At 40.7% G+C, this 16144-nt stretch overlaps 1 protein-coding gene across 1 annotated transcript in view; it reads right to left on the bottom strand.

Moving 5' to 3' along the window:
- The window catches only part of COL4A6 (collagen type IV alpha 6 chain), a 141799-nt gene that overhangs the window by 38324 nt on the left and 87331 nt on the right, over positions 1 to 16144 (bottom strand). Inside the window, exons 6-14 of the mRNA XM_052813083.1 lie at positions 14571 to 14615; positions 8665 to 8781; positions 5514 to 5582; positions 4017 to 4052; positions 3526 to 3588; positions 2843 to 2878; positions 2668 to 2709; positions 1699 to 1791; positions 589 to 642 (exon numbers count right to left, since the gene is read on the bottom strand). Coding sequence (XP_052669043.1) covers positions 589 to 642; positions 1699 to 1791; positions 2668 to 2709; positions 2843 to 2878; positions 3526 to 3588; positions 4017 to 4052; positions 5514 to 5582; positions 8665 to 8781; positions 14571 to 14615 — 555 coding nt within the window. The remainder of the gene's footprint in view (positions 1 to 588; positions 643 to 1698; positions 1792 to 2667; positions 2710 to 2842; positions 2879 to 3525; positions 3589 to 4016; positions 4053 to 5513; positions 5583 to 8664; positions 8782 to 14570; positions 14616 to 16144) is intronic.

Below are 16144 nucleotides of genomic sequence, written 5' to 3'. Positions count from 1 at the left end.
CAAAAGGTTATAAACTGGGAAATAGCTCCCTGGAATCCAGGGATAAATTGTTGTTCTTGATTCATACAGAGAAGATGCTACACATTCCTGAGTTTATGAGCACTAATGTTAAACAGCCCATTTTAAAGCTGGATATATATACAGACAGAAGGATCTGCATGTGCTTTACAACTTTAAAGTAAAATAACAAAAAATATGTTTAGACATAATTAAAGGGAAAAAACCAGGATTTTTTTTTTTTTTTAAATATGTCTAGCCTTCTGTGGGACATCAAGAAATACTGCCATCAAGTGGCAATGTAAAGGGTATGTCTACTTGCAGGTCCCTGCAAACTGCAGATTACATGTACTGAAATGACGGCTGCTTTGTAACATTCTAGTAGGACAGCATTATCTTCTTTCTGTCTCCAGGACAAAAAACTATCAGATTACAGTTAAACTCTTCAAAAAATCTTGTGGACATTTTTATCAGATTTTCAAAGTACTGTGGTGCCCAGAAATTCCTATAGAGACCTTGTGAACTATTCAGAGGGTGTTGAACCATCTAACCCATGTTAGGCATATATTAAAAACTCTCCTCTGTCCTTACCGGCATGCCAGGCAAACCCTTGTCTCCAGGGAATCCTTGAGGGCCTGGCTCACCCTGACAAGGGGAAGAGGTAAACACAATAAATCACTGTGCCTGTGAAAGCAAGACTTTCCCCAATCCACCCATCACGCTCCTGACTCCTAAAGTAAGGCCTCGTAATTTGTTTGTCAGCAAGTATACTTGATTTGTGTCATCATGTGCCAGATATAGTGTCTCTCAGCACAGTGCCAGTGCATGCAACAGATTGTCTGTGACCACTTCCCATGGGTTCAAAGACCACTACTTGGGAACTGTTGTTCTACTGCCCTCCACTGCTAGAAGTCAAACTAGAAGCATTTCATATTGTCACCTAGGGAACTGGAACATGCACAGTACTTCATGGAAAGCAGCAAAATAACACATGATGAGATAGCATAATGTCTTCATAATCCTGCTTACAAATTCAAGAGTGAGCCAAAAGCAATAGTGTTTTTTTGAATCCCACCTCATGCTAATGTACTCCGCCAAGTAAATATCTCTCATGACTTATGCAGGGACTTAGGCAAGCTCAGACTGGGCTCCCAAACCAGCCTGTATAGGTCCCAGATTAATTCAGTATGCTTAAATTTCATGCGTGTAGAGAATCTTTAACTCAAGATCCATATATCTTTTATGAAAACACTGATGAGCTAAATATGTATCTCAGTAAACGCCAGAATAACAAAGTAAAGGAGAGAAATCTCATTATTTCAGAGTAGTGTGCATCATAGTCAAAGCAAAAGAGCTGGAGCTTTTTATGTATTTGTCTAAATGGATTTGGTTTTTTTGCTTCGGTTGACACAATTTCACAGGTCCAACAGAAACAAACTACTGTTCATTTATTTTTAGGATTAATAATGAAAACCTTTAAATAGCTTTCATATTTCTGCTTCTGGGAGGTATGCATTCTCCAGTGGTCCACAATGCCCTGAGCTAAGAATATTTTTACTCAATAGCCATCTGGCAGATTAAACTAGTACACAAAATTATTTTTATTTGGAAATATAACAGTCTTCACTGTCCAATAATTTCATTCAGCCTTGAATGAAGGAGCATGGAGAGGGGGAGGGTTTGTAAACTGAATTTACAAACCTTTTCTCCTTGCTTCCCTTTTGGGAATCCCATGAATTCCAGTATTCCAGTGGACGGTGGGGGACCTGGAGGGCCAGGCAGCCCTACATCACCCTGTTGGCAAAAGAGGAAGCTATTAACATAGGCAGAACATGTTTGATTTCCTATGAAAGTGCCTTGCAAATCAAAAAAAAGTCACTGTAATATCCCATGTACATAATATCTGTATGCCTGAATGCTGGCACAGGAGTTTGGTCATGGAAGTCAAAAAACCAGACTGAAAATTAAGATGAACAAAATGCATTAATGCAATCTGTTTCAGAAGAGTTGTGGATATAACACATGGCAAGTAAAAAAAAAAAAAAAAGGCTCAGCTTTTGAATCAACAGGAAAACACTCCAGAAAAACTTTGGGGAGAAATATGAAAGAAAAGGAGACAAGAAACAATTAGAGATGTAGAATGCTAAGAATTGATTTTAACAGCAGCAGAATCAAGTCCCATATTGAGAACTTTGAGAAGCCCCATTATGCCCATGCAAATTCTCACACAGACTGCAGGACACCCATTTAGGACAGTGAGACTATAAATTACACATTGGTTGACCCAAAGAATATTATGAAAGCCAAAAAGAATGAAGTCAGTAGAATAATTCAATACAACAGCTGAAGATTGAAAGAAACTGAAAGACAGAGATTCAAAAAATGTCTAAGGACCTCATGTCTTGGTAACCATGAAACTACCGTGCTGAACTGAGATTTTCCCTTTCCCCCTCTTCATCTAGAAAAAGCTGCCATTCTTTTTTTGTGTACAAACAGATAATGAACCAGCAAGACTCTTTAGCATTTGGACTGCCAATCAGTCCAAGACAAGAGAAGAAAAAGGAAAAGAAGAAAATGCTAGAATCTAGCTGCTTTCTAGAGGATCAAGCTATGATGGAACACTAGACTGATATTTCATGGTCTTTGCATAACAGAACAAATTTCACCTACCTTTTCTCCTTTTTCTCCTTGAAAGCCTAATCCCATGTTACCCTAGGAGAGAAAAAAAAAATGATGAATGAATAACAAAACAACAACAAAAGCATTGCTATCATGTAGGCCCACAGCACTGTTAAAAAAGCCAACAATCAGGTGTAGAAAGAAGACAGGAAAGGTAGGTACTTACTTTTGGACCTGGTGGCCCAGGTGGACCCATTGGACCCTAAATGTGAACAAGATCAAGATTTTATTTCTTTTGACTTAATTAGGATGCACACAATTGGAGCAATGCTAGGATCTGCCATGACACCCGAACTTTCACCTCTTGCCCCCAAAGCAAAAGTAACTGATACACATGATCTTCAAGTGTTCATATCTGTAATAGACAGCACAGCCCTTTGGTACTGTGGTTAATTAAGAGCAAACTTCAGTTTAAAAGCAACAAACACGTAGTTCATTTTTACCTTTGCCCAATGGAAACTCACTTATAGCATCTTGAAAAAGCAACTCTTTAGCATATTTCATGATGACAAAGTCTCCAAACATGCAGAGGTCAGCGTATTACCTCTATTCCCAAGACGAGGAAGTACTCAGCGTAATGTAGTGTTTGTAGACAGCACTCTAGGGCTTTGCTGGAGCCCTCATTCATGATTGCTGCTCTGAACACTGCTCCAGAGAGGAGCCTTCCCTCTTGTGATTAGATTAAACTATCTAAGTTCAAGTATTCTACGCTTGAAGTCAGCTGTGCTCAGCCCATTTAGATGCACACACCCTTTTGCTCATTTTCATGACACAAATACAGACAAGGAGGGAAAACTGCCAACATTTTGAACTGTTCTATCAATAAGTCCAACAGTTGAGGTCTCTTACCTGCAAACCTGGTAATCCTATAGGGCCTGCTGAACCTATTGGACCTGGAAAACCTTTTGGGCCCTATGAGAAGAACATGGGACAAATACAGAATGTGTAGCACTTACCCCATCAAACCACAACCAAAGACAAAGTCAGTCTCAGGAAACATTAAGTAATACCCCCTAATTAAGTATGCCAATTTAAATACTATAACAGCCCATTTCATATTACTAGATGTATTTTGAAAATCAAAGTTACAGATTTCAATGGTAGAAGGGAGTTTGATCTGAAAAAGGAAAACCAGAACAGATAATAGCAAAAATCTGACTTCCTCTACCATGTGGATCCACTCATACCATTACAAAGCTGGAACTGCTCATGCTACTGGTATCACACATGTAAATACATGTAAATACACTAATTTGAAAAGTGTCCTTGAAAACCAACACAAGAAAAATTACCCACTTAATATTCTTTAAAACCATTATTTCCCAAATTAAATAACTTACAGAAATTCCATCCAATCCAGGAAGACCATTTTCTCCCTAAAAATTATAAATGCATGAGTAAAAATTACAGTATGTTATTGCAACAACCTATAAGGAACATTAAGTTTTGTATAAATAGAGATATTTGCTGCTAGTTAATATTAGATCAAGTGTAAATGGGAAAATATTTTGACACCTGTGCTTCCATATTTAAACTGGGTAATGGAGAGATTCCAAAACTCCAGAGAAATTACAACCATTTTATTTATGGGTAACAAGAGAAACTAAACTGGCATGAAAAAAATGTATTAATTGTAAAAACACTGGAAAATACACTATAAAAACTTTCATTACAAAACCACTAGAAAATATGTAAAAGCACATCATTATTATATCAAATTATCTGTATTTCCCATAAATATTGAAGTAAATAAACAAAGATCTATTTAACTTTTACTAACTTATGAGTGTATATAATGTAGGTAGAATTTTAGAAAAGTTCTTAATTTTGACCAACAAAGTCAGTGTGAGGGGCCTTACATGACAGAATAAATTTCTTAATATTTTCAGTGTTTAATGAAGCATGAGGCTGCTAAATATTGCTGAATTCAGTACCACAAGAGATATTGAATCCTTTGTAGATTTATTCCAAACCTAGTACTTCTGGCAAAAATCAAAACCATGGTAAGCTGGTGAGTCTTTGTTTCAAGGCAACAAAGAACCAAATCTTTTATGTGAACATATTCAAGAACCTATTCACAGTTCTGAACAATGAACTGAAATTGTCTACCCATAGTTTGTATTTTCTGTACAGGAAATAAAATTACAGACTTGATACAGACATTTCAGGGTGAGGTCCTTATTAAATAGAGAGAGTAAAATCCCAACTTCACAGCGGCAAAGGATGGAATACTATGTATTTAAACAGAGAGTATGACTCATTACTTACTAGTACCTCCCAGCACAAAAAAACACTGGGAGGCAGCTGGGATCTCGCAGTAGAAATCTTAACATGCACTTGTGAATTTCCTGAGCTGTTATTTCAACAGACCTGGCACATGCAACAATGTCAGTTATAGGGAAGTTCAGAGTAGGTGAAGGGCCCCTCCTTTGCTACATCTACATCTAGAAACACATATGCTACCTCATGTAAATCAGGATAAGCTTACAAGAAATTTCTCACATCCATGGTTTGACACCACAAACAAATGGTGTTAGCTCTCCATAGACGCGTGAAGTGTCAGCAACTATATTAAACAGTAACGGGATGAGCAATGTCCCAGTATGGGATGAGTGAGATCTCTGCAAAGACCAAGCAATTCCACTTTCTGAGAGCACTCCGTGTTGTCATTAATGAAGTTACTGTAAGGCCTTTTTCACAGCTCTGCATTCAGACATACCCAGGACACACACATCTAACACCATGAGCAATCTAACCTGCAGCATCAGCCTTGCAACCTGTAGGACATCAAAGTGTTTCTTGTACTGCATTTTCTCCTACATGATGACAAGTCTTACCTTCATTCCTTTAAGACTGCCTTGAGCAAAAACAGGTTCTCCCTTAAGGCCTTTTGGGCCAGGACGACCCTGATTAAAAAAAGTAAAAAATAAATTTCTGGAAAAAATATTGATTTAGTTTTTAAAGAATTTATATTCAGCATAATGAACAAGGCAAACTCCTGGCTCCAGTAAACTGCAAAAGTACCACTGTAGCTTTGTCAAAGCAGCTGTGGTATTATGACAACTCAAGACTTCCTGAGGCTTTAGAAAAACAAGGTTCTGCAAACGTTTTCTCTGGTATTTTCCTGTTTATATTAGATTTCCCTTTTATTTTAGGCCTTTGACAACTTTTAAGATCCCAGTTGAATCTGTTTGACATGGGGTAACCCTCCCGTTCATATACATATCAATGCCATCCCGAGGGACCTTGACAGGCTCGAGAGGTGGGCCTGTGCGAACTTCATGAAGTTCAACAAGGCCAAGTGCAAGGTCCTGCGCCTGAGCTGGGGCAATCCCGAGCACAAATACAGGCTGGGCGATGAGTGGATTGAGAGCAGCCCTGCGGAGGAGGACTTGGGGGTATTAGTGGATGAAAAACGGAATGTGAGCTGTCAATGTGCGCTCACAGCCAAGAAAGCAAATCGCATTCTGGGCTGCATCAAAAGAAGCGTGGCTAGCAGGTTGAGGGAGGTGATTCTGCACCTCTACTCTGCTCTGGTGGGACCCCACGTGCAGTACCATGTCCAGATCTGGAGCCCCCAGCACAGGAATGACATGGACCTGCTCAATCAGAGGGCTGGAGCACCTCCCCTGTGAGGACAGGCTGAGAGAGTTGGGGTTGTTTAGCCTGAGAAGAGAAGGCTCCAGGGAGACCTTATAGCAGCCTTCCAGTACCTGCTGGGGGCCTACAGGAAAGATGGAGAGAGACTTTTACAAGGCCATGTAGTGATAGGACAAGGGGTAATGGCTTTAAACTGAAAGAGGGTAGATTTAGATTAGATGTAAGGAAGAAGTTCTTTACTGTGAGGGTGGTGAGACATTGGAACAGGTTGCCCAGAGAGGCTGTGGATGCCCCATCCCTGGAAGTGTTCAAGGCCAGGTTGGATGGGGCTTTGAGCAACCTGGTCTAGTGGAAGGTGTCCCTGCCCATGGCAGGGGGGTTGAACTAGATAATCCTTAAGGTCCCTTCTAACCCAAACCATTCTAGGATCCTATCTCTTGTTTAACACTGTAAATCACCAAAGTTTGTTTAGAATCAATGAAAGAAAAAACTGGTAGACTGCATGAATCTTCTGAAAAAGCTGCCATTATAATTCTAGATTTACCCAATTTATTTCAATCTCGATCATCCCATCCAATTTATCTGAGGTGATTTCATTTAATTGCCAACTTAATTTGAGAGGGGTTGGCTGATCCAAGCAGCTTTCCTTGCCAAAAGTGTAATCCTACAAGCGTTACAAAATAGAAATCTGAGCAGCAGGTATGAGTAAATCAGTTACTTGAGAAAGCAGTACTTTAATTTGATCTTATTGCTTCAGTATTTTTCAGCATCATATGAATTTCAAGTCTGGATGACATGTAAAGATGTCTTAGCACAGTTTAGAAATGCTGAAACAAATAGCATTGTTTACATCCACCAGCTGTATTTTCTTCCTCTTCTTCATGTATACATGCAAAGTAGTTCCATTATATGTATGATTAGTCACACGACCTGGGTATGTAAGATTGGGGTTTGGATGTGAACAAATATTCAAGTATTTGTCAAATATTTTAGTATCAAGTCAAATATTTTTTCTTACACTTCAAAAATAACCACGTACTTTTTTAAAAGACTATAATTCCCAAAACCATTTAGGAGTGGAGTTCTTATAACTAATACTACCCACTTAAAACAGAGTGTAGAGAGTGACCCAGCTACCTTCACTTCCTCTACAGTCAATGCAGAAAAATGGGTATCTCCAAAGACAATTCATCCTGAAAGGTAAAGGGGGAGAAGTGCTCTTGCAAGTACCACTCTCTGTAAGAGGAGAGTCCAGATGAATAGATTAGACACCTAACTTTAAGGTGTCCTATGCAGGCTAGATAAAATTCCAACCTGGTAGAAAAATGTTTTCAAAAGTAAAACACCTGGAAAGTAAATCCTATTGACACTCAGTGAGACTGAAGCTTTTGGCTATCTTAAGACATGAAGGAAGGCATCCAATATTTAATGCTGTCCTGGTTTTAGCTGGGATAGAATTAACTGTCTTCCTAGTAGCTGGTACAGTGCTATGTTTTGAGTTCAGTATGCGAAGAATGTTGATAACACTGATGTTTTCAGTTGTTGCTCAGTAGTGTTTAGACTAATGTCAAGGATTTTTCAGCTTCTCATGCCCCGCCAGCGAGAAAGCTGGAGGGGCACAAGAAGTTGGCACAGGACACAGCCAGGGCACCTGACCCAAACTGGCCAACGGTGTATTCCATACCATGGGACGTCCCATCCAGTATAGGAACGGGGAAGTGGGGGCAGGGATATCGCCGCTCGGGGGGACTGGCTGGGTGTCGGTCGGCGGGTGGTGAGCAATTGCACTGCGCATCATTTGTACATTCCAATCCTTTCATTATTGCTGTTGTCATTTTATTAGTGTTATCATTATCATTATTAGTTTCTTCTTTTCTGTTCTATTAAACCGTTCTTATCTCAACCCACAGGTTTTGCTTTTTTTTTTCCTGATTTTCTCCCCCATCCCACTGTGTGGGGGGGAGTGAGTGAGTGGCTGCGTGGTGTTTAGTTGCGGGCTGGGGTTAAACCACGACAAATGCATAGACTTGAAGATGTAATAACATCCTTTCCTGAATCAGCATCCACTAACTTGAAAAGTGCCAGGTGGAACATGTTTGACACTTCATGGTTCTTAAGAACTTTATCATGGTTTCTTCTGAGTTAGCTTGAATACTACCAGTGACAATGGTATAATTTCGTGTGGGAGCATACTGAATTCACAGGATCTTCATTTTATCCTCAGAGTGGAATTTCAGTAAGAAAATTATACTGAGCTCTAACAACGTTAATAAACTTCGGGTTATTAGGGTTCTTCCTAAGTACTTGGGAATTACTTTTCCAAAAATGGCATGAAAAGCAAATCCCAGCTTAGTGACTACAAAACACCGTATTTGAGCTGGGACGTACAGGCAGCCCAGGTAGGCCAGGAAATCCATCTGGTCCAGAAACGCCAGGACTCCCAATGGTACCATTGCAGCCATCGAGGCCAGGCAGACCTCTAGGTCCAGACTGCCCAGGGTGACCCTGTGAAAAGGGGAAAAAGAGAGAATGACTGACAGGATGCATTATTTTATTAGTAATACTGTCCCCAAAAAACTGATATCTTCCAAATGGCAACACAAAATAAAAGAAACACGCAACTCCCACTCAAGTTCAGTGTATGGCAGACTGCAACAGAACTAGCTTCTTCGGCCAGCATTGTTTATCCTCCCCAAAGCTTAAATCCTAGAACATTGGCTGCATTCATTTAATTACCTTTTTCTCCAAGGGATAATTTTCTGAAGTACATAACTTGTGCATGAGTAGGTCCCGAAAGGGCAATACTCATCCCACAGCAGTCTGAAATATATGGCATATAACACAGTGTAAAACAGCACGCAAGGGTGCACCTGACACCAGGAATGGAAGTTGCTCATGTAAAAACAAGGGCAGAAGCAGACTCAACAATACTGAGCATTTATAATTCCAATCTGCTTAAAGTTTCAGTGACTTCCCTTCCTCTCCAGTGTGGATTCTTTCCTTTAATAGTTCAACAGATGTTACAGCTCCAGCATCAGGCCATTCAAGCAAAACAGCTTTTCTTGTTATATTAAACTTAAAACTTTAGGCAAAGCAACCAGGAGAAAGACCTAATTAAACTAACAGCATTTAAAAGAAAGTATTTGTAATAGTCAATTATTAATCAAGCAGAGTAAAATACAATTGTACCTAATTCTGATTTCACATCTCTTTTGCCGTGGCATACCTCTATTAATCTGACTAGCGTTTACTCAGCATGGTACTGGTGCAAAGGAGATCAAAGTTTGAGACTTCAGTTACTTTTTCTTCAGTGTCATATGGGTATGTGTAGGCAAAACACAGAAAGGCAGAACTGTCAGTCACACTACCCAGGTTTCAAGCAGTTCCTTATTCTATCCTCCTTTTCATAGAAATGAGTTCTGCAGCACTGAAAGACACTGTTTTGTGGTAAGAAGAAAAATGAACCTTATGGAGATAGTATCAGTTACTGACAGTTCTTTCCCTCCCCTCTGTACACCCTGATCTTGACTCATCCCAAAAGTACTTTTGTTTGATCCCAAAGATTCGTCCTTAAGATATGGCATTAAACAAGTTATGACTCACACTAGGAAAGTAAAAAAATAAACATGGATAAAATGGAGATAAAGCAGAACATTAACAATCGTTCATGCTTGACACTTAAAACAAAACACATTTGTGTTGCTAAAGGTCTTCCCAGTCCAAGCCAATAGCATATGCTCTGACCAAACTCAATGAGAACCTTGCAGTAATGTAAAGCCTTTTATCTAAGGATCTTAAAATGCCTTGCAAAAATGTGGGAATGCTATAATCTTCATTTTATGGATGAGAAGCTGGGAGCACACAGCAGCAGAGTGACTTTCCCAAGGATGCAGAGCAACTTAGGCCATAATTATGTAAATATTCAGGCTGATCACTGGTCTCAGCTGCTGCCAGGAGGGCTATCACACACGCCTGCTTACTCACACCTACCTCTTCCCTGTGCTGGCATAAGCACAGGCAGAATAGGCGAGTCGGAGCAGGAAACCAACACAGTAGAGAAATAACTGTTCTGTTTCTTAATGGGGTTAATTTTCAGCCAGATGAGTTCCTTGGTCCAGCTCATTTGGCAACTACATTGCAATCCTTGCCAGCAAAATGGAGAGAAGGGGAGAGAGCCCGGATCTGCTCTCTGTCAGTCAATAAGGTGCAAACTGAATGAATGTAAAGTGTGTCTATGCTACAGGATCAAGGTAGCTCACCCAGACAAGTATAAATTTGAGATTAAACAAGGCCCCAGGACATGGAATGAAGTAATCCCAAAGCAGTAGCATCAGGCACCACTGCATACATAGTACCAGTTGCCCTGATGATTAAAGTCTGTTTGTCAAAATACCCACATGTTGTGTGCAAGCAGGGACTTGCCAGGCCCTGATAAAGCAACAGGAGAAGGCTGAAGCACCAATTTATTGCCACTTATGTTTGTCTCTCAGAAATTATTTCATTGGGTTCCCAAAGCTGGAGCAAATCAGTGGCAATCCACCCTCCTCCATCCATATGGGATGTCATAGCCAAGAGCAGCAAGTCTTTGACGGGACAGGCTGTGACCGCAGAGGGAGGCCAGAGTGGTCAATGTCTATCAGGTCTTTCACTTTGTTTACAGCATTAACAAAACCAGAAGCTACGTGGGACAAGTGCACATGTATCCGGTTACAACATAAGGTGACCAGCTGCAGGGTTTAGTGCAGCTAAACAGCCAACATCTGCCCCTCAGAGCTAGACAACGGGGAGCCAAGCTGCTAAGCCTTTAGTGCTGGCCAAGAGCCAGCCCACGGCAGGCAGCTGACTGGTGGTCTCATGTCTTGGGAAAAGCTTTGGGTGAGATCTCCTAACTCTTGGACCAACACAGCCTGTTAAGTGGCCCAAAGGACATTGGTATCCTCTTAATATGTGAGAAGGGCTCACAAAGAGAGGACATAAAGTATGCTGACCACAGTGATTTCTTATGTGTATTAAATAAATCTGTGGCCCTGGCACTTAATCCCGTGGCATCCATGCCTGTGGTTCTGAGCCAAAGCATGACACAGACTGACACACACACACACACATACACATGCTGTCTCTTCTTCTTTAGGAAAAAAATCTACAGGATTTCCTACTTTCTAGCGAATCTGCTACGAGAGTTCACAATGTTTTGTTTTAAGAACCTTACCTGAGGAGCACCCACAACTGACTTCCTTGAGAGCTGTAAAGTTCTGGCTTAAGTGAACCTTTTCCCCAGGGATTTAAAATACTGATTTAAAGAGCTGTGTTGACCTGAAAACTGGTGGTTAATAGTTTCACTGCTCTCACCTCCTCTAATTCCTGTTTTGGCAGATGTGCCAATTCAGCACAAGCACCTCAATTGACTAAGGCAGAAGACTTTTACAAGCTTCACTCATACATAGCAGGGTTTACAGTTTACAGACCTGAGTTAAAATACAGGCTGTGCTCTCTGTTTTCACAAAAGGAGACATTCCTTGTGAGACAGATAAGAAAACTCAAACTGTTCATCTAGGCCCTTGCTTTATCTGACTCTTGCTTGTACACTAACGCTGTGATCCCAAGGTGCCTCTTTTCTAAATCAAACAGCACAAAGGTGATCCCAACAGGAGAGCTCAACAAATATTTAAAAACAGGGAAACAAATGCAATTAAGGGTGAACACAAAACTAATTGAAAGCAGTTTCATGGATTGCTACGGCAAAGGGGCCTTTTTACAGCCATCACCAAGTGCTTGCATTTCCTCTAGGAGGGTCACAAAATGGAGAACTTTGCCTTTCCATGTAGCTCTAGTTTTCATGGTACAGACAAGGGCTCACTTCTCATAGAAATATTTCCTTCTAAAACTCCTTGGACAGTTCATGAAAAACTATATACATCTCCTGGCTCCAGTTCCAGCCTTTTCTAGAGGTATCCTTGAATCTTGTCCTATAGGAAAAAATAAACTTCCTGAGTAGGACTAAGGATTTGAGGGTTTCTTCTACAGTGTGACACGAAAGGCTAGCAATAAACACATGCCGCTGCTGTATTTACTAGGTTAAAGGGATTAGTCAGGCCAGCTGCAACAACATGATTTACTTGCCACCAGCATTCCCCAAGGGAACTCTGTGGAACACCACTTCCCTTAAGGTCAATAGTGGGATTCCCCTCTGAATCACAGCCTTGCAGTCCTTTAGCCATGGCTAAAATATACCTGCCCACGCTAACATACCTGCATACTACAAAGAATCACTCTTCATATTTAGATTGTGCAGAGATAGCAATATATTTTTACTTCTCTTTCACATGTATCAGCACACACATGCTCCCTCTCCTTTGCTCTGCATTTCACACATCTATATAACATGCATACGTTCGTATGCATTTCACAACAAACCTAAACTACTCCCTATCCTGAAACACAACTGGCAAAAGTATAAATATTTTCTCAAGCAGTGGTGGTTGCTATTTTCACCCTGGAATAGAAGTATTTATGTCAATGGCTAGAATGTAAACAGTATGAACTAGTTTCCCTTCCCCCTTTTCTGCCCTGCACTTGTGGCACAGAAGAGCCACGGTGGTGAGCACTTCACTGCTCATGAGCAGCAAAATCTGCCTCTCTCCCATTCGCCCACCAGTGGAATACTGTAAAAGCTGAGTAGATCTGCATATGCTGGAGACTTTGAATCCTCTCATCTACCTCCTCTACTCTTTCCTTGAAATGCCTGTTGCTGCCAACTACCTGGCAATGGCTGTTGCTGTATCTCTGCCTCCCCTCATTGTTGGGAATCCCCTTTCTCCAGAGCCTCATCTGAAAAAATACCCTGAGAACAGCATGTTCCCACAGTGTGTTCAATTAAATTAAGTATTATGGGAACAGCTTGTTCTCTTCAGAGCTAGAGAGTTGGCTGGTGGGATAAGAAAAAAATAGCAGCAAGGGAGTAGAGCAGGAGAGAAAACAGGCAAGGATGAGCAGAGGGGGAGAGAAGGACAAGGGCCAGGAAGGAACTGAAATCAAGCAAGCTCATTTACAGGGCCAACTGTGCATTTTCAGCCAATCTATCAAAACAATTCAGTTTTTGATAGGAAGTAAGAAAACACAGCTCAACTGTTGGAGATCTTGGCCAGCAGAGGAAGTAGGGAAGATGAGAAAGAGCATGAGTATAGTCTGAAGGCACAAGGATACAGAAAATAGAAAAATGTAATCAAGAAAAGAAAAAGAATTCTAATGCCAAAAGGAGAAACCAGGATAAGCTAAATAGTGTAGAGAGAGCAAGGAAGTTTGGGGCAACTTCTAAAGCTGGCCCAGCTAAAACTCCCCTGAGGTAAAGTGTAAGACACCTTTGCAAAAATCACTGGGGAAAACCAAAGAAAAGAAAGCTGGTCAAAACACTCTAGGCACATAATTTTTTGTACGGTAAAGGAAACAACAGTCACTAGAATGTTAAAGTTCTAAAGAATGAAAGAAACAAAAAAATTCCTGATGGTCAGGGAAAGTGGTTATCTACCCCTATCACCTGGAAAATGTAGCAATTGTCTCTTTCCTGTCTTAGGTATCTGAAAGGCTCAGGTCTAAACCAGAACTAGCACCTAGTGCAGAAGCAAGGATTGTCTGGAGGACCTCAGCTCTAATCATTGTTTTCATTCACATCATAGCAAAAGAAGATTGAGGGACACTTGATAACAGTTATCACATACAAGAAGGCTACTTCAAAGTAAAAGGGAACAATCTGGTCTCTGTCCATGATGAGTAAGATGAGAACTAAGAGGTTTAAACTGCAGAAAGAAAGACTGAAGTTAGGCATTAGCAAACCTTTTCTAACAGGGAAGTTAGAGTCTCCATCATTACAAGGTTTTAAGAATCGGTTAGGAAACACATACTAAAAATGGCCTGAAGCACAGCTGATCATGCCTGTTTGACTGAGGTCCCTTTCAATTCCATAAGTCTATGATTTTATGATATGGTGTTTTCTAGACATGGTGCTGAGAGAACATGGTGCTGAAAGAAAAGCTTATCAATGATGCAGTGGATCCCCATGTAACTCAGGCTCGCTTCCTGATACGTATCAACTTCCTATCATCCCATAATAGGATACAAACCTCTTATAAAACAGCATGGGATCAGCAGGTAGACTACCAAACACTGCCATTTCCCTCCAGAGAGAAGAAAGCACTTGCAAGATACACTATGCATGTGTTAGGACGGTTTCATTGTGCTTACATGCTTTTGACTGTGACTAACATTCTGGTGATTTGTATTTACATATGCAAACTTACTGGGATCCCGTTGATGCCTTGAAATCCTGGAACTCCCATTGGGCCCTGGAGAAAAAGAGTACTTATTATATTTCACTTCATCAATCTGTATATTTCAGTTACCTGTAAGATACTTTTTACTCCAACATTTTCAGTCTTGGACTTTAGCTTTCAAAACCAAAAGGAGCAAACTATCTCACGCAGATTCTTTCTGACCGCAGGGGTCAGTGAAGATAGGAACTGAGCATCTGAGCTTGACTGGATGCCAAATGAGTGTTTCAGGAATGTTTTAATCAGGCAATTTAAAGTAAAAATATAATCTTCTACTGTACATCTGGGGAAAACAAGATGCCAGGAAAATAAACAGTCCAGTATAAGATTAACTTTCAGTGTCACACTTGACCTTCCAAGAGTTTCAACATGACTTAGGGGCTTTTCTGTCTGTGCTTGGATAGCACCACCTGGAGATGCGCAGACCACTGTATTAACTTCAGACCACCCCTGGCTGAGTTGCAAATAATTACTACTTCGTTGGTTCTACTGCTCTGCTCTGAACAGTAGCGAAAGAGACTGTGTAAGCAGAATATCCAGCCTAAACTGCTCGTGCTTTGGAAAGGTAAAGTATATTGCTTCCACGAGGGATAAAGACACAGAATCTTATTGCATGTTGATATTGCATATGTATCCATTTCAATGGATAGAAACAGCAGTTCTGGAGTAAATAAGGCATTTTTCAGTGCAAGGAAATTGGTTCCAATCGTTAAAAGCCTGTTCCTAACCTGGTTTCTGTGTCTTCCAAAATCTGGGTTTAATGATTTCAGTGTTATCTGCTAGAATTATGAAAATGCTATCACACATATCAGCACTCGGTCCTTGTTTTGAATCCTCCATTGCCTTTCAGATGAATGCAACACCAAAGCAATGACTTTCATTGTCATCATTTTCAGTTTACTTGGTTCTTGTCTTATGAGAAAGGGTGACTAGAACTCCAGCGTGTTGACTAATATTAAATGAGAAGAGGGTGTAACTACAGCATATGAAAGTACAATTGAGCTAGCTTTCATCTAGCTAGCTCACCTGTCGGTAGCTAGGAAAACATGGAAGACAAACTCTGCTCTGCAGGTCCTGATACCTAAACCATCTGTCTTTGTCTTATTTGCACACATTACCTGAGCACCCTGCATCAAGTAGACTGGTAAGATGCTCTGGGATAGTCCCAGAATGCAAGCCCTTGTCCTGATGTCCCAGACTTCCTTCAGATTTTAGAAACCAGGCACAGCATGCAGGACTTCCTCTGTCTTTTAAGCTTGCAAGCTGTTGTCCTTGAAACATTCCTTTTGTCCAACCACATAGGCGTGACAGTAGGAATCTCATCCCAGTCCTTGCATCAGACAATATCAGACTTCCCCATTTTATAATCCACTACATAACCTCTATCAGGCTATGTGGTGGGAGCATATACACAGCTCTGGCCTATGCAGTGGGACTCAATGAGCCCTCTGCATGCAACCCAAAACCCATGATGTAAACACATGCCTGGTGCACAATGCAAACTTAAGATGAACTATCCACATGTACCTACTTTTTATTACTGA

This window comes from Harpia harpyja, chromosome 18, assembly GCF_026419915.1.
Source record: "Harpia harpyja isolate bHarHar1 chromosome 18, bHarHar1 primary haplotype, whole genome shotgun sequence".
Lineage (NCBI taxonomy): Eukaryota > Metazoa > Chordata > Aves > Accipitriformes > Accipitridae > Harpia > Harpia harpyja.
The sequence above is the reverse complement of the archived record's forward strand: the minus strand, read 5'-3'. Positions and strand labels throughout refer to the sequence as shown.